Source organism: Sciurus carolinensis, chromosome 6, assembly GCF_902686445.1.
Source record: "Sciurus carolinensis chromosome 6, mSciCar1.2, whole genome shotgun sequence".
Taxonomy (NCBI): Eukaryota; Metazoa; Chordata; class Mammalia; order Rodentia; family Sciuridae; genus Sciurus; species Sciurus carolinensis.
Window position 1 is genome coordinate 12,428,509 of NC_062218.1, and position 18,218 is coordinate 12,446,726.

General features: G+C 41.4%; 1 protein-coding gene across 2 annotated transcripts in view; it reads left to right on the top strand.

The window, feature by feature from the left end:
• The window catches only part of Trio (trio Rho guanine nucleotide exchange factor), a 322,610-nt gene that overhangs the window by 285,075 nt on the left and 19,317 nt on the right, over positions 1–18,218 (top strand). For both annotated transcript variants that reach the window (XM_047555752.1, XM_047555751.1), the window contains exons 37-47: positions 13–108; positions 5,470–5,618; positions 5,821–5,887; positions 7,518–7,621; positions 9,645–9,714; positions 11,782–11,871; positions 12,431–12,523; positions 13,196–13,246; positions 13,435–13,512; positions 14,370–14,561; positions 16,778–16,955. In XM_047555752.1, coding sequence (XP_047411708.1) covers positions 13–108; positions 5,470–5,618; positions 5,821–5,887; positions 7,518–7,621; positions 9,645–9,714; positions 11,782–11,871; positions 12,431–12,523; positions 13,196–13,246; positions 13,435–13,512; positions 14,370–14,561; positions 16,778–16,955 — 1,168 coding nt within the window. The remainder of the gene's footprint in view (positions 1–12; positions 109–5,469; positions 5,619–5,820; positions 5,888–7,517; positions 7,622–9,644; positions 9,715–11,781; positions 11,872–12,430; positions 12,524–13,195; positions 13,247–13,434; positions 13,513–14,369; positions 14,562–16,777; positions 16,956–18,218) is intronic.

Below are 18,218 nucleotides of genomic sequence, written 5' to 3' on the forward strand. Positions count from 1 at the left end.
TAACTCCTATAGGCTTCTTCTCGGTTACTAGTCCGCCCCACCAGCTCCGAAACACCGAGTGCAGCCGAGCTCGTGAGTGCCATCGAGGAGCTCGTGAAGAGCAAGATGGTAAGGCTTCCAGGAAAGGCGGGTTTGGAAGCTGCTTTCAAGTGCTGTGTGCAGTGGGTTTACCATCGCCCAGGTATTGCTCTGGTCTGCAGAATATGACTGTGCCCCAAGACCACCCTCACTTCTGACCAAAAGCAAGTTTGGGGTTCCCCACAACCACCTTCATGTTCACCAGTGTGTTTGAAGGACTCCCAGAACTCCAGAAAGGCAGTATTTCCACTGATGCAATCTATTGTGTGAAAGAACACAATAAAATCATCCCACAGGTGCCCAAGGTAGGTCCCGGAGAGTGCCGGCTCCACGCATCCTGGGAGGTTGCTGAGAACCGAGTTCTCCGGCAGCTGTACGTGGCAGTGCAGAGTGTGGCCAGAGTCAGTGACACCCACAGATAGTTCACAGCTGTCTGCGGCAGGCTCTGATATTCCTTCTGGGGGGTTACGGTCCCTAAAGGAAAGGATTTACAGTATTATTTAAGACATTTGTTTTCCGAGTGACCTCTATGTTGTCAGTTGATCCTTTTGAATTCATTTGATAAAAGCCCCCAATTAAATATTGATTCTTTGAAATTAGACCAGGCACATGTTGCTTCTGATTCAAATCCATTAATTTCCGTTTCTTCAAATGTCTTAATGATGAAATGGGAAAGCCACCAGTGATAACTTTTTAGATTAGTGTATCCTACTACCAATGTCAAGATTTTTAACATCTTCTGAAAGCCACCCCTCCCAAAGTCGAAAGTCCTCAACTTCTCCCACCAATCCATTCTCCAGAGGTGACCACTATGCACACTTTGACTTGTTTCCCTCTAGATAGTTTTCTTGTGAGTACATGCAATACCTCTTTTCTTTTGATAACTGTATAATATTCCATTTCATGAGTGCCACACTGGTAATACCACTGAAGGCTTACTCTAAACCAGTTACTATTCTAAGTGCTGAGCACATAATATAATTTATACAATCTCCACAACAACCCTTTGAGGTAGCATGCACTACTATTATCCCATTTTACAGATGAGGAAACGGGGACATTGAGAATGCTTGAAACTTTGACCAACTATAAGGGGCAGAGATGTGATTAATTTGTTTAAACAAATTCCTATTATGTGTTTGTCTCCATTTTTTCACTACTGTGAATTTCCACATCCATCACTACACCATGGACATCCTTGTCATGTGTGATTTTATCTGTATCCCACCATTGGAATTGCCAGATCAAAGAGAGTACCTCTTCAAGTTAGGAAGTTAACTTCCTTCATTTGGGTGTTAACTAGGTACCAGGTATGTCATTACCATTTCTCCTCCCACCCCTGAACAGCCTCTAATGAACTGGTCTGACTGGGTCAGATGGGAATCATACATAAGACAAATTCAAACCCTTCCACAGCTGGGAGTCCTCCCTGACCATCACAGTGAGCTTTGAAATCAGAGAGGAAGTTGGTAGGACTTGGTAGCTGATTCAAGAACTTGGACTCCAGTGGTGAAGAATTTGGAATCATGCCAATGTAAATTGAGTTACAACTACCTACCTGCTTTAGAGAAAAGTTGATTAATGGTCTAAATGAAGGGTGCTTAAATTGTATCCAGTGAGTCTTCAGCCATCCCTAACATATTTTAAAAAGCCATTTATACCCATCAATTATGTGGTCATTCTTATCTAATAATAGAAAAGGTTTTCCAGGGGCTGCTGTGAGGCAGCACTGCCTGCCTGCTAGTCATTATTCTGCACGTGTGATTCCACGTGCAGTGCTAGTGCTTTATTGTAGTTCATTTGGGTGGACTCCCAACTAGAGAGAGAGGCTGTGGTTGGTGTCTTTGGATTTTCTTGTGTTTTCCTTTTCCATTTCTGAGGAACTCAGCAATATGTTTACTCAGTTGAAACAAAGTTGTTTCTTCTCACTTGCGTCTCTTCCTAACACAGGCATAAAGCTACGGGCATAGTGAAGAGGGCACAGGTTTTGCACGCAGATAAACTTGGGTTCAAGGTTTCCTTCTAAGCGTTGAGGTCCACCAGGCAAGGACCTCAAAGACTCAGCCTCTCTGAGCCTGAGTCTTTCCACTGTAAACTAGGGAGTCATAAGCAGGGACATGCTGTTTGCTAAGCTCCTCAGTGTTCTGCCCACCTGGGCACACATGAATGCCTCCCTTCCCCTTGGGAACATCCTGTTTGCACTGTATATGACATACTCATCCCTTCTCTATGATGCCATGATAATCTGGATTCTTCCCTCTTTTTCTGGTTCAAGGGAAACAACTCTGCATGGATTTCTTGTCCCTAATCCCCTTATGTCAGATGGGAGCTACTTATTGTCACTAAAAATTTTGGTCAATAATTTTAATATCCTTCAAACTGTCCTGTGCCCTGTGATTCTGCAGATCCTTAGCATCATGTTTGTCATTGTGTGTGTGATCTTTAAGGCTATATCACCTCATGATTGGATTTGAACACTGAATTATTTGTCCATCCAAAGCTATGAATTAATTTATTGGATTGAGGAGACAGTATTCAACTGTTATGTAGTATGATGTCCAAGGAATTGAACCTTCCTAAACCTAAAACTTGAAAGGTCTGTATCAAAAATAAGAAAGCCACCCTGAAAAATGTTTCCTATGTCCTGAGACATTGTTACTTAAACTGGAATTCAACTTAAACAGTTGTGGAATAAGAACTAGCCAGCTGACAGTGTTGCCTCATGCACTGCCTGGGAAAACCTTTCCAGTTACTTTAAATGTGCATCTTTCCTGAGCACAGGCAATAGGCCAGTTGTCAGAGTGACCACTTTAATTAACTGTGTGACCTTCTTCTCCTGGCCAAAATATAAAGGGAAATAGAAGAATGAAAATAAGTCAAGTAACATCTAAAACTCAGGCTCTTAGATGGATAATAAGCAAAGGAAAGCAGAAGAAATGAATTCATAGAGATGAAAGGAGAAAGGAATGAGTTAGAAAACAGTAGAATGATAAATAAAACCAAAATGTGTTAAGTAAATACAGACATATAACTGTCTTAAAAAATAGAAGGCACAAATGTACAAAATTAACAAGTTAATAAGGAAGAGTAAAGTCAGGACATTCAAACTCTCAGAAAAACATGACTTTAATCAAGTCTTTGAAGTCAACTTGAAATGAAACCTTGGATGAAATGGGCAGTTTCCTAAGAAAATATTTTATCAAAACAGATTTCAGGAAAGCTCGAATGTCTGTGCAGCTGTCTTCATGTGAGAAACAGAGAGAGCTGACGAGGGCCCACCACAAAACCCAGAGGGCTCCCTCAGCTCTGCTCAGAATCGCCAGGTCCCATGTTGCAGGTGTGAGGCCGTCTTGTGCTGGCGGCAGCCTCTCCCGCACGCCTGTGTAACGGGCACGGGCAGCACAGGGCAGTGAACACCATGACTGACAAGCACATGTAACCACGCCTGCACCCTCTCAGGCTGCCCATGGTGCTCAGGTGCCAGTTGAGGACAGGCAGCCAGAGGGGCCTTGAGACCCTGTTGCGTCAGACCCGAGGGCAGTTCCAGGTTGTGAAGCCGGATCCTCCTAGACGCCAGTCCGGTCCATGACCCCCTCCGTGCTCGCTCCTGTGTACCGGGGAACATCTGGAGCCTTCCTCTTTATTTTTTCTTTGTCACTGTTCGAGTGAACAGAATTCAACCTAATGAGCTTCAGCTGTCAGAACACAGGACAGAAGGTCCTCCCCTGGTCGCCAGACTTAGGCCTCCTATCGAAGAACCAGCTGATCTGACGAGCATGTAGCAGACTTTGAAACTTACAGCAGAATGTTTGCTTCCAGTAAAGGTCAATAGCTGTTTACTTCAAAGAACATAATTTTTGGATGAAACTCTTGTTTTTTCTTTAATCTATTAAGGGGAGAAAACAGGCGAGTATTAGCAATTTTAGTTTACTGATATCAGAGTCAGCTATTAAATGAAGTTTTGTGTTCTTACATTTTGACTTTTGCTGTTTGTCCAGAGATAAGTGAAATCATTTCAGTATATCTGGCTGGATGTTTTGGAAAATTTAAGAGAACTATAAACCCTAGTTGCTTTGAGAATCAGATAAAGAAATATAATTAACAGGTGTCATCAATTGCTAAGCGTTGTCACATTAATCTAGGTACAGAGCTCATCAGAATTCAATTCATAGATTTATGAACACCTACAGAGCTGTATGAGATTCTACAAAGAGTACAAGGATGAAAACAATCACCTGCAACAACTACAGTTCAGTTGGGGAATATGTTAGGCAGCTTTCCATTACTGTAACAAAATACCTGAGATAGGTTTAAAAAGATAAAAAGTTTATTTTGGCTCACAGTTTTGGAGGTTTCAGTCCATTGTGTTTTGATTTCTGACAAAGCAGCACATCATGGCAGGAACACATGGTGGAGGAAGGCTGTTTACCTCATGGCTGTGGAAAAAAAGAGAAGGGGGATGAAAGGAAGAGACGAGGATCCTTGAGCTCTCTTCAGGGGCATGCCTCTAATGACTGTGAGCTCCCGCCAGGCCCCACCTCTTAAGGTCTTTACTATCTCTGAGTAACACTGTGGACTGGGGGCAAAACCTTTGCCTCATGAGCCTCTGGGGGACTCTTACCCAGACCAGAGCAGGGAGAGAGTTTGAGACAAGTAATTCGAGACCCTGTTTCTTACAGAGGGGATAGAAAGGAGGTCGCAGTGCGCATTGATTCTCTCTGAGTGGTCTGTGTGCGCTGGAGTACCAGTCAAGGCTTCACGAATAACCGAGAAACAAGCCAAGTTTGTCTGAACCATGGATAGCTGATGTTGCTCCAAGCCCACCAACAGCGAACATGGGCCAGACTGGCCTCCTCAACACACGTCTGATGCTTTCACTTGGCAGTACTATAGCCAAAAATAAAATGGCAAAATCTGAACCATGTAATATACCCAGAAATGAGCATAGTGCTCCGGTGCAGGAAAGTCTATACTTTCTCATTATTTGGTAACAAAGAATAAAATACATTTGTATAAATTCTTTTTTTTAATATTTTTAGTCGTAGAAGTCGTAGATGGACACAGTGCCTTTATTTAACTTATTTATTTTTTTGTGGGGCTGAGGATCAAATCCAGTGCCTCAGGCCTGCAAGGGGAGCTCTCCACCACTCAGCCCTAGCCCCAGCCCACGTAAATGCATTATTTTCACTCTAACTTGCCTTTCTCGTTCAAGTCCTCTGATTAAATCTATTAATAGTATGGTTTTATTTGTTGTTAAGTACTGAGTAATTTCACAAAATTTACATTTTGTGGTTTTACAAACACACCTTCTATGTTTAAGATTTTCTTATCCTAATTTCAGCCTGTCATGGACGGTAGGCACTAAACATCAATCATCTCCATCTCTTCCAGGCCCTGGAGGACCGTCCTAGCTCCCTCCTTGTTGACCAGGGAGACAGCAGCAGCCCCTCCTTCAACCCATCAGACAATTCACTTCTCTCTTCCTCCTCACCCATCGATGAGATGGAAGAAAGGAAATCCAGCTCTTTAAAGAGAAGGCAGTAAGACAGAAATGTTTTGATTCTCATTATTTTCCAAGTTCCCTCCTGACTTTGTCTTGGTGTCACCTTCAAAAATGAGACTGGGATTCATCTCTAAATTAGCAAAAATGAGTTCTGGGGTCTCCTGTTGAGTATTATACAAATTCATTTAGAAAACAAAACGTTTGGATTGTGAACACTATTTTTCTTTCTATTTTTCTAGCTACGTCTTGCAAGAATTAGTGGAGACAGAGCGTGACTATGTACGAGACCTTGGCTATGTGGTTGAAGTAGGTACTTTCAGAAACTTAACAACCTGTATCTATCCCAAGAGTTGTTCAGAGAAGTATCACTTGGACAGTTTAACAGTGGTATCTTCTCAAAAGCTTTAGAAACATTTTTCACACATACAAGAGCCAAAAAACTTTACCAAGTGATAAAATTTAGCCAGTTACATTTACAACTGTCTATATACAGTTTAATGACTGCCCAAGAAAATCAAATTTAGTCCCAGTTCATATACAACTGAATCTATATTTAGTTGTAAAGCCTTTTTTTTTTTTTTTTTTTTACATAGTACATATTGGTGTGATGCTTTTTAAGTAAGTTTTCAAATTACATCCAGCCATTTTTAAAAATTTTTTATTAGTCATTGATGAACCTTTATTTATTTATTTGTATGCGGTGCTGAGAATCAAACCCAGTGCCTCACACATGTGCTCTACCACTAGCCACAACCCCAGCCCTATATCCAACCATTTTGTAGTTATATATGGGAATCTTGAATTTTTGGATATAATCACAGAAATGACAACATTAGTAGTTGAAAAACTTAGTGTGACCCAGCTGTGGATTCAGTTCTATCCAGAATCCACATATGTTCAGAGTCGCCATTTTCATTGGCCGGAAGGTGCTGGAGACTTAGCCATAGCAAAACCACCACTTTTGTACTAAGTTAAGAGCGTAATCATATTGATAAGCTTAATTCACCAAAAAACTGCTTTTAGAAAAGGGAGGCAGTTAAGAATATATTGTCAGCCATGCTTTGGGGTGTACACCTATAATCCTGGTGTCTCTGAAGGCTGAGGCAGGAGGATCACAAATTCAAAGCCAGCCTCAGCAACTTAGCGCAGTCCTGAGCAAATTGTCAAGACTCTGTCTCAAAATGAAAAGTAAAACAGGCTGGGAATGTTGCTCAGTGGCTAAGCACCTCTGGGTTCAATCCCTGGTGCAAAAGAAAAAAAAAGCTGTTTTTACAGTACATAATAGTATCATTATTCTATCAGTTTTGAGTACAAGTTACAGTTTACAGTTAATACAGTTTACAGTTAATGGTGTATCCAAAGATTCAACATGCTAGAATTCTCTGCAGTCATTTTTAACTATGAGGCAATAAGTTGAACACCAAAGAGGTTCTTGTACAGAGTAAATCCCACTTGAGTTAAATGGAAATTTTAAAGCAAGTTTAGCAGCATGTTTCATCCATTGTTGTTAAAAAATCAATGTATGAAAGGAATATTACAATTCTTAAGAGTATATTGCTCAAAAAATAAAAATCTTTGCTTATATGAGATAAATGCAGAAAACAGAGAAAATATATTTCTGACCAAATATTTAATATTTACTATCCAATAAAATTGTTTTATGAAACCATTTATATTTATTTACACTATTTCGGTTCCTTAGGAGAACCTTGATCTATGAATGCTGAACAGTTCCAGGAGATAAAATTATAGCAGTGAGACTGTAACAGTGTATTTCATATACCAGTTAAGGACACTTTTCATGTACAGTGTTTTGGTTGTTTTTAAATTAAGGCATTGCATATGTCTGACTTGTTCTTTGGAACTATTAATTGATAATCCATTACTTAGTTCAAACATTCCATAAATAAACTTATACTTACATCTTCCACCGCAGGGCTATATGGCACTTATGAAAGAAGATGGTGTTCCTGATGACATGAAAGGAAAAGACAAGATTGTGTTTGGCAACATCCATCAGATTTATGACTGGCACAGAGAGTATGTAAAGTACATGTCATGCTTGAGAGTACGCAAAACATCCACACTTGCTAACCTTGTCAGGTCAGACCAGTGGTGAAGGAGCTCACGGATTCATTTCATTTTATTGCCCAGGTAGCCTCACGGAGAAAACTGGCACAAAGGACACATTGATGGACTAGGCATTTCAAAATAGCATTCATGTGTGGGCAGGAGTCTTTTTCATGCTGCTCCATGCTCTAACACCAGGTCAGGGAGTAGCCAGAAGCACCACACAGAGGCCAACTGTCCAGGGGTCATGGCCAAGTCCCAACTTTAAGCCATTTACTTCACATCTCTGTGTTTCCATTCCATCTACACCACCTTTTAGGGTTTTATGAAGAAATACTGGATTGGTGCTTATAAAGCATTTAGAACAACATCTTAGAGTAAGCTTCAGCAAGTGTTTCTAAGTAGAATTACAGCTACCTTTTAACTAAATACAAATTATTTTTAGAGGCTTTTTAATATATTCATTTGTCCAACTCAGTTTAATGACTGCCCAAGAAAATCAAATTCGGTCCCGTACACATCTGTCCTGACCAGGAGGAGAGCCACGTGGCAGCTGGGGCTACCACGTGAGCCTTGGCCTGCCGGAGCTCTCCACCACACAGCTGAACCTCCAGGTCACTTTGCTTACCATTTTAAAAATCCTTCATCATCTGGGGATTGCTCAGTGCTAGCTGCTAATATTTCTGTGGGATGTTCAAGCTGCTGTCTCCGGTGCCTGGTCACCTGGTTGGGCCTCCTGCTGTCCTGTCTTTACATGCCAGAGCCTGCTGTCATCACAGACAAAGCCCTCCTTTCTCTTTAGGGCTGAGGCTGGGTTATTGTTTCTCTGTTAGGCCTGGACTTTCCAATCAGGTGTGTTCTCTTCTACTGCAGAAAGCAGACACAATTGTGCCCTTTAGCCTAAAATACTGCACAGATACAAGGAGGTACTGCAGTGGTGTGCATCAGGAAAGGTTTTGTTAATTCTCTTCTTACCCCTCCTAATGGAATGTAAGGCCTTTGAATCCAAGTATGGGGGGGCTGGGGTTTTTTTTGTTTGTTTTTTTCAAATATCCTCAGTAATGTCTAATTCATTAGACTCATAAATAAATGATTGGCCAACTTTAAAAATAACCCTCCAATATGTAGCTGTAATGTATAAACTGTAGACTTACCAAAAGCATAGCAATTTAAAAAGGGATATTCAATCCTCTTATCTAGTCTTCTACTCCCAAAGCTAAGGCTGCAACACGGAAGGGGGATGCCACACAATGTTCCTGAAATGACCACAGAACTTGCCTCCAGAGATACTGCCTGCCATAGCATTTACAGAACTGGGCATATATTAAAACTGCATGTGCTACAGAGTTCACATTGCCATGCTGGTTCATAGCTTAATAAAATACCAAATACAAACACATGTAAGTGATAATTAAGGTAAACATACATGTTAAAAGAAGAAATCCTACAACTATTTTGTACTGTGATTTTATCTAATTTTAATCTTATTGGGAGCTAATATATATAACCTGCCACTTGATTTTGATGATATTTGACAAAACTTCAGAAAGCTGAAACAGGTAACATATTCAGTATTTTATATGTTATTCGATTTGAGCCTCTAAAATTTATTGTAGAATCAGTATAAAATTCACAGATATGAAGACCAAGTCTTCAGAAGTAAAAACTAATTCATTGCTTTGAAACATTTACTTTTCACTCAATATTTAGTTAAAAATGTTGGTGTTTATATCCTTGAAAAAAACTTAGAGAAGAAATGTTAAGACAAGAAAAGTTGTCAGTGGAGGAATGCTCTTATTCTGCCTCATCTTTTACAACTGCATCTCTTCTTGCTTTATGTCCTTACAAACGCTTTCTGTGTGGTTTATGTTAGTTTAAGTGTATACTTTGCTCTTATCAACTGCCCATGTCTGAATAGACTATTTTGAAAATGTAAACCTTATAAACTTAGAAAGCCAAATAAGAAATGGCTTTAGTATTTTCCCCTTTTCAGCTTTTTTTTAGGAGAGTTAGAGAAGTGCCTCGAAGATCCAGAAAAACTAGGATCACTTTTTGTGAAACACGTAAGTTCAAAAGCATTATTTACATTTCAGTCTGATATTGTCATATTTAGCCAACAGATTAAAGGAGAAATCACTCATAGTTTATAAGAATGCATATGTTAAGAATAAAATCTAACTATTCAGTGTTTGGTAGGTGAGCTATCTGCTTTCCTGGTCCTGCTCCAGCTGACTGTTTGACTGATAACAGTACTGGTTGCTCAGGGGACCAGGGCAAGACCTGAAGCAGGAACCTTTAGGTGTGACTGCAGGCAGACACGTATTTGGTGAAGACGTGTAATGAACTTAGCTTAGTAACTAAATATATCTAAAATAGGAGATTTAGCATTAAAGTTTTATTTAAGGAAAAAATCACTGTTTTTAAAAAAATGAATGACAAGAGTTTATGCATTTTTGCAAATCTCTTTAATGTCCACTTAACAGAAGTAGATTTCCATCTCTGCTTCTGCATTCAACCTATTGCTCTATGTTTTATGGTTAAAGTATATGAAAAGAATCCATCTTCACACAGATGTTAGTTGGAAACAGGTAAGGATCTTAATATCTTAGGTACTGCACCAAAATGTGACCAGTGATCATTTCTTAATGGTTAGTTGCAGCATGAAATATGAAAACCTGCTGGTGACCTTCTTCCTGGAAGTCATATTAAATCTGTTGGACTTTGTTGCACCTCGGGGCTCTTGCCCCCGGCTAGGTTTTGTGATCTCATGCCTCGGGCAGTAGGAAGATGGTCACTGACTCTGGCAGACCTTTCAGGTGTTGATCATTTTATCCCCAAAATCACATTTTTAACATCCACTTCCTGTGTTTTCAGAAATCTTTTCAGTATTATCAAGTTTTTGGTGGCAGACACATGTTCAAAATTCTAATTTTTTGCTTGAAAACTGGAATTTTCATTATTCACACACACTGCCAGTTGTTTGCCTTGAAATGACAGGCTTATTTCATCCATGTTCAAGAAAACATCTACTAGACACCCAAGTGTAAAGGATTACAACTTATGTCCATCACTCTTTCAAGTAAAATTGGTGAGCCGTAAAACAAGCAGTTGGTTCAGCCTGTAACTCAACCCCTCAGGTGCTTTTCCTTGAAACAGTTATCATGTAAGCAGAAGCCTTGTACACACTTCTGTCTTGTAACAAGAACGTTAAAAACATGTGCACTCCCTGGTGGGTTTTAATAAAATAACTTTTCTTACCTCATCAAGGACATTCTTCTTTGGCTATAAATGTGTAGCTGTGGGGAACACTTGCCACGGGTCCATCAGTTTCACCCACCTTTGGTTTTGCGTATCAGTGCAGATGTCAACACAGTGACAAAGGCAAAGGACATTTTAATGCTGTTTTGAAAATAATCTTGAGCTGATGGAACTACTAAAAGCCTCGGGGTCCCCCAGGGACTGCACACCACACTCTGAGGGTCACTGCAGTAAGGGAGGCTCACTGTCTACTCCTCTCCCTGTCTTTTGGACATGAAATTAAAGAAATTTTTTTAGCTGTAATGCAGTGGCACACACTTGTAATCCCAGCTACTCCAGGCTGAGGCGGGAGGATCACAAGTTGGAGGCCAGCCTGGGCAACTTAGCAAGACCTTGTCTCAACGTGAAATTCTTAAAAAGAGCTATGGAGATAGTTCAGTGGTAGAGCACTTTAGAATTCACAAGGCCTTAGCTCAACCCTCAGTACTACAAAAAATAGTGGTGGGGTGGGGGTGCTTTTCCCTGCCTATTAGGCATAGCTAGGCTTACCAGGCAGGACTTGGAGGGATGGAGGTAATTCTTAGTTAAATATTAAGAAGTGTGTTCTTTGCAGGCAGAGGTGTTTACTGATACTGTAAAGGATGTGGTCTCTGTGAGGGAACCATCACGAAGGTCTGTTTTCAGAGCCACAGAGGAGGAGAAGGCTAACCTATGTCAGGAGTCTGGCAGGTGCTCCTGAGAGCCTCAGGCATGCTGCTTTGTTTTAAGAAGTTTGCTTTATGAATGTGCTGAAATATGCATGTGTTGTGTTCTGATTGTGTTTCTCCAGTTGTTATTGTTTTAACCGGTGTGTTTGCCTTTTTCATTCCTAGGAGAGAAGGTTGCACATGTACATAGTTTATTGTCAAAATAAACCAAAGTCTGAGCACATTGTCTCAGAATACATTGATACCTTTTTTGAGGTAAGACTCAAGATAGGAACAGAAAGCATTTCTGAATTTTTTGTTACATTTTAATTCCTAAAAATTTAAGTGTCATTGGTTTCCCAGGAAACAAAGTAATTCTTAGCAAACTGACCTAAGCAATAAGAATTCTGAATCTACATTTCTATCCAGTAAGTCATAGGAATGAGTATGAATTCAGTCTATGGTTGTGTCCCCTGCCATTCAGGGGTCATCATCATTAAAAATGAGTGTTTTTATCATCATAAACTTAGAACTCATTGCAAATTCAGAATAATTTATAATCGAAACTTTTTGCCTAAAAATTAAAAACAACAAATACATTTGTATGAACAAAAGAAAGCAATTTTCCAAGGCCTTTTAAGAAATATAAAAGACTTCTTTGAAAAAGGATCAGAAAGATTAAAGCATAAAACTCAGAAATCCTGAGAAATGGCTGTTTTTCTTACTGTTTTTATCAGCAGCATTGTGGTCAGCCATTTTGACAATTAGAAAGACTGAAAAATTGCTTTTTTAATGAACAACACTTAAGATAGTTTATTTTCATTTAAATCCACAGGACCTAAAGCAGCGCCTTGGCCACAGGTTGCAGCTCACAGATTTGTTAATCAAACCTGTGCAGAGAATTATGAAGTACCAACTGTTGCTGAAGGTGAGGGTGTGCAGGCATGGGCCCGGGTTCGGGAGTTAGAATGTGAGAGAAGGAGTCTCCACAGGCAGGGAAGGCAGGGATTGGCAGGCAAGGGGAATGGTTCCTGCAGGAAATGTGAAGCTACCTCGTTACTTCTGATTTTAAATATTTCAAAGTAAATTTTTAAAACTTTAATAAGACACCTTATACTGCTGTCTCAGTTTTTCATTTCCCTCAAGTCCTGAATCAAAACGTCAGTCAGCGTGAACTTGTTCCCTGCCACATCTTGGAATGCTAATGTTTCTTCTTCAGCTCTGTCAACTTTAAGTGTTTCTTAATCTTCTTGGAACCTTGGATGAAATTACATTTTTATTCCCTGTATATCCCGCACTGTTGGCTTAGCCATAGCCTGAATTGCTTTAAATTACTAAGGACAGCTAAAGACAGCACCACATGAAACTTGGGACCTGGACATGAAGGGGAACAAGAGCCAGCCCATCTGGAGGGAAGCAGGAGCCATCAGATTTGGAATGGCTTTGCCATCAGGATACCTTTTAGTTGTACTTCTGAGAGTTAAATGAGAAAATAGAATTAAAGCCCTGAGCCCAGTGCCTGGCGTGACAGGAGCGATCAAAAAGGTGGACCGCTGCCGTCCTCGCCACTCTTACCGTGTCCTTTCCACTTTCCTTACAGGACTTCCTTAAGTACTCCAAAAAAGCTAGCCTGGACACATCAGAATTAGAGGTACTTTGCATCCTGGCTGTCCCCTCGGCTCTTCCCTGAGTATCCCCAGCATGGGGGTCTTACCTGCCCTGGGACTCATCAGAGGATGGGGAGGGAGAGGCACTGAACTTGGAGGTGCAGTGGAGGGGCAGCCCTCAGATTTTTCCCGAGGAACTTGAACTTTCGTTCTGCTTTCTCTGCACCTACAGAAAGCCGTGGAAGTCATGTGCATAGTCCCAAAGCGGTGCAACGACATGATGAACGTGGGGCGGCTGCAAGGATTCGACGTAATGCAGCTGTTGTTCTTTGCAAGGGCTCCTCTGCCTTCTGTCCCTTTCTTTTGTTTTGCACTATTTCTTTCCACATTTAGAGAGAGGATCCTTTTTGTTTAGGTTTCTGTCTTTTCCCACTTTACTCAACCTGATTGATACTTTCTTTCAACCTCTTTTTGGGCCCTCTACCGTCCTAAGAATTGAGTTTCCTATCCCTGCTATGGTAGCCGGGGGTGTATCAGGACCCAGGTGGCCCCTACCTTTCAGCCATCCCTGAGAACTCGACTTCAGGGTCCCTGTGTTCCATGTCAGCCTCACAGACTTTCATATGGGATGCCAGATTGCTCTTTTCACATATTACCCATTGTGTATCCTGACGGTAAGCTCAGAACAGAGTCCTTATTTCCTATTCTTGAATAAGGAGATGCAGTTTTACTTGGCCTTGTCCCTGTTTTGCTGGGAATTAGGGTTTAAAGTTCTGGTGCTGTGATTCTTAAATTTAGCATTCACAGGCTCACCTGGAGGGCTTCTGAAAACACGGGCTCTGAGTGTGTGTGATTGTTCCTGCCGGCTGGTCCAGGTTGCACAGAGAGCGCCACTATTCTAGGGTGGAAGAGACTTTCAGACTCCCCCCACTCTCCAATTTTAAGTGAGGCCAGTGGTTATGCAGAAGCCGCCAAGGCTTTTATTTATATAATTGTTCCAGTTGAGACTAAGAATTCGTTACTATAAAAGAAAAAATAAGCTCTATAAATTAATAAAAGAAAAATGCATTATTCTGTGGGAGGAAATCTGAAGAAAACAGAACATCAGATAACTTAGAATGAAATGTTTTCTTTTCCCTTCCTTTGCCCCCTTTTTTTTTCTTTCAGGGTAAAATTGTCGCCCAGGGTAAACTGCTCTTGCAGGACACATTCTTGGTCACAGACCAAGATGCGGGACTTTTGCCTCGCTGCAAAGAGAGGCGGGTTTTCCTCTTTGAGCAGATTGTCATATTCAGTGAACCATTAGACAAAAAAAAGGGCTTCTCCATGCCAGGATTCCTGTTCAAGAACAGTATCAAGGTAATGTGTGTCTGTGAAGCTTTTTCCTGTACCAATATATGTACCCATCTTACTGAAAAACTCTTTCCTTTTTATGACCACATGTTCTGGCTTATGAAATATCTAGAGAACCTTTTGGAACCCTTGAGAACATTTAAATTTGTTCCACCCCCCTTTCTACTGTCTGCATTCGGGAACTTCTGATGTCTTGCACACACCTCGGTGTGACTGTAGCCATTCACTGGGTAGTGTTTATGTGTCACCCTCTCTGTAATGATGTAAAACCTTTATTTAAATTCAGAGGCACAGCTTTGGAGTATCATTCTTTGACCAGAGAAAATAGCTGCTCCATGTTTTATTCTTTTCCTCCATTCAACAAGAAGTACTGAGCACTTCAGTGTTAGGCATGAGATTCCAGAGATGGACCAGATAGATAGCCTCCCTGTCCTTGTGCACCTTGCTCTCTGATGGAAGAGAACGATAAATAAACAAAGAAAATTATTGCAAATAGCCCTAAATCTGTAAATCGAGGGAGAGACAGAAGAGCAGAAGAGGCCTGAGGCCCCAGCAAATGGGCGCTCGGAGATGCAAGCGTCTCCCCCGGTTTCCTTCTTCCTCTTCAGCTATGCAGACTGGGTCAGAAGGGAGATTCACTTCCCTTTGTTAGTCCTACGCCTAGCCGCTCAGGTCCCTGCAGACCTCACAGCACCCTAGTGAGACATTGTAGCCTCCCTGTGCCTGAACCCGGAGCAGATCTGTCCTGGGGCCCAGCCTTTGGGCCTACAGGACTTCTGCGCATAATACCGTGCAGAGGCTTCAGGGCCAAGAAGCTGAGGGAGGAGGTTGCCTTCACCAGGAGCTGACTTGCAGGCCCTGTATCTCATGCCACCCCCAAGACCCTAGCCCCAACCTTTGGAGGCCCCTCCCTCTGAGGGCCTGGGAGAGCATGATGACCCACCACCCACCATCTGAACTCCCAGAAAATTGCTCCAGCACCTTAGAAATTCTCTCAATGTTACTTTATATATTCTGCTTCTATAAAATTAGTTTCTGTATTTTAATCATGATATCATATACTTTACTATGTTTTATTGATATTTGAATTTTTTAAGTGGTATCTTTTTTATTCCTGAGGAAGCAAGTAAGGGATAAACACTGGGTCATTACAGAGGGATTTTTAAAATAGCCCCAGGTCCCCATTTCTAGTAAAACGTTGGAGCTATTAGTCAAATCACTCAGCTCCTGATGATCTCCATGTAACCGAGTGAGACATTGAAAAGCTTCATGATACAGGTTGAGTATCCCTTATCCCTTATCCCTTCTGGGACCAGAAGTGTTTCAGATTTCAGGGTTTTTTTCATTTTGTTTTACAGTTTTAGAATATTTGCATATTCCAGTTTTCATATTGCAGTGAGGTATCTTGGGGATGAGATCCAAATCTAAATACAAAATTCATTTACTTTTCACATACACTGTAAACACAGAGCCTGAAGGTAATGTTATACAATATATCGAGTGTGCCTGCATTTTAACTGTGACACATCAAATGAGGTCAGGTGTGTAGTTTTCCATTTGTGATGTACTGTCAATGCTCAAAAAGTTTCAAAGTTCAAAACATTTGGGGTTTCAGATTTTCCTTTTAAGGGTACTCAACCTGCAGTGGTTTCTGAGGCAGTAAAAATAGCAGCTCAAGCAAAAAAGTGGTTAATTCCATTTTGAAAGGATAAAATTCACTTTGCACTTGACTGGGGATTATTTATTGGGATAAACTTCATTTAACATAATTTATCTTCTTAACCATTTTTAAGCATATAGCACAGTGATACTGAAAGTGTATTTCCAGTGTTGGACCATCACCACTGTCAGTCTCCAGGACTCTTCCTTCTTAAAGAACTGGAACTTTATACCCATTAGACACTAAATCCTCATGGTCCCCTTACCACAGCCCTGGGCAACCCCATTCTACTCTTGTCTCCATGGACTTGACTGCTCTGAGGCCTCATGTCAGTGGAATCATATTGTGTTCGCCCTTGTGTCTGGCCCCTGGCACTTCAGTCTCCCAGCAGAAAGTTTCCAGAGTTCACCCATGTTCATTGTGCTGTGCATGTCAGCCTTTCCTCCTGTCGAGGCTGAGTAATGCTCCTCTGCACATGCACCACATTTTATCTGTTCATTGGTGGATACTTGGGTTGCTCTTACATCTTAGCTATTGTGAATAATGCTTTAATTTTTTTAAGGTGAGTTGCCTTTGCCTGGAGGAAAATGTGGAAAATGATCCCTGTAAATTTGCTCTGACATCAAGGACGGGTGACGTGGTGGAGACCTTCATTTTGCATTCATCAAGTCCAAGTGTCCGGCAAACATGGATCCATGAAATCAACCAAATTTTAGAAAACCAGCGCAATTTTTTAAATGGTAATGTGTGTTCTGTGTCTTCTTTCCCTAATGTACATGTTTCCGTTTCTCATCTGTGTCCCATTACATGTTAAAAATAATGACTGAACTTAGCACTTACCAGAAATCAGGCCACACCACTCTCTGTGGCAAGTATTATTATTGTGCCCAATTTACAGATGAGGAAATTGAGGCACAGAGTGGATTAATAATTTGCCCAGTCCCCACAGGTTGTTGGTGGCAGTTAGGATTGGGAGCAGTCATCACAGGCTCCCTCACAGCTGTGCTGCTCCATTCTGTCAAGTACAGAATACATACTGCCCTGTCCCAGGAAGCAGGATGCACAAAGATGTGAGGCAGATGGAGCTTGCCAAAGATGCTGGAGACATTGGCAAGGGCACTGCACCCCCACACCTGCCTTCCTCATCAAAAACAAGCACAGTTTTACCCTTTCCAGTTTCCATGACCCAAGTGATTGGAAATTAGCTGCAAAACAAGAATGGACACTAGTTGCCCCTTTGCATGTGGTCATCTTGTGACTCTTGGCTTCCACTCAGGTTTTAATTTGGGGATCAGTGAGAAACTTGGAGGATTCCGTCAGCAGCCATGAGCTCGTTAATTCTCCTTTCTGTGTCCTTATCTTCTCTTCTGCGCTCCATATCTGTGCCCCAGATAATGGTAATGTTCTCTGTCCCAAGAAAACCACCTCCACACCTGGCATGACACTGTAGAGCCAGGAGCAGAGGCACTCAGGGAAAAGTCTTAAGTAATGTGGCACTCTTAGCCAAGTGGGAATCGGCTGCCTGGGTGCCCACTCCAGTCGTCTTCTGTCCAGTTCTCTGGCTAATTATTGTTTTCATTTGCCATAAGAATTGGATCCTCTGGCTGTGAGCAAATCGGGTCTCCTAAACATATTGTTCTTAAGTATTGCATTAAATACCAATTCATCACATAGGATTGGGAAATTGCTGAACTTTTGTCATTGTCTTTAAAATAAAATAAACTGCCCTGCTGCCAGCATGATTAGGCAATGATGTTGAAGTCTCCTGACAGCCCTGCAGTGTAGGTGATGATAAGAATACCAGCCAGATCCTGAATGGGAGGAGCTATGGAAATGTCAGCCTCCTCCTCACGCAGCCTGCTCCTGCGAGAGGCTGTGGCCAGGGCAGATGTCAAGGGCTCTGAATGCCTCTGCACATTTGCCAGGGAGTTCCTGGCAGGGACACAGCATCTAATTGTCATAATGCATAAAGGTTTGAACACCTTAAGAATTTGGGTTAGGGT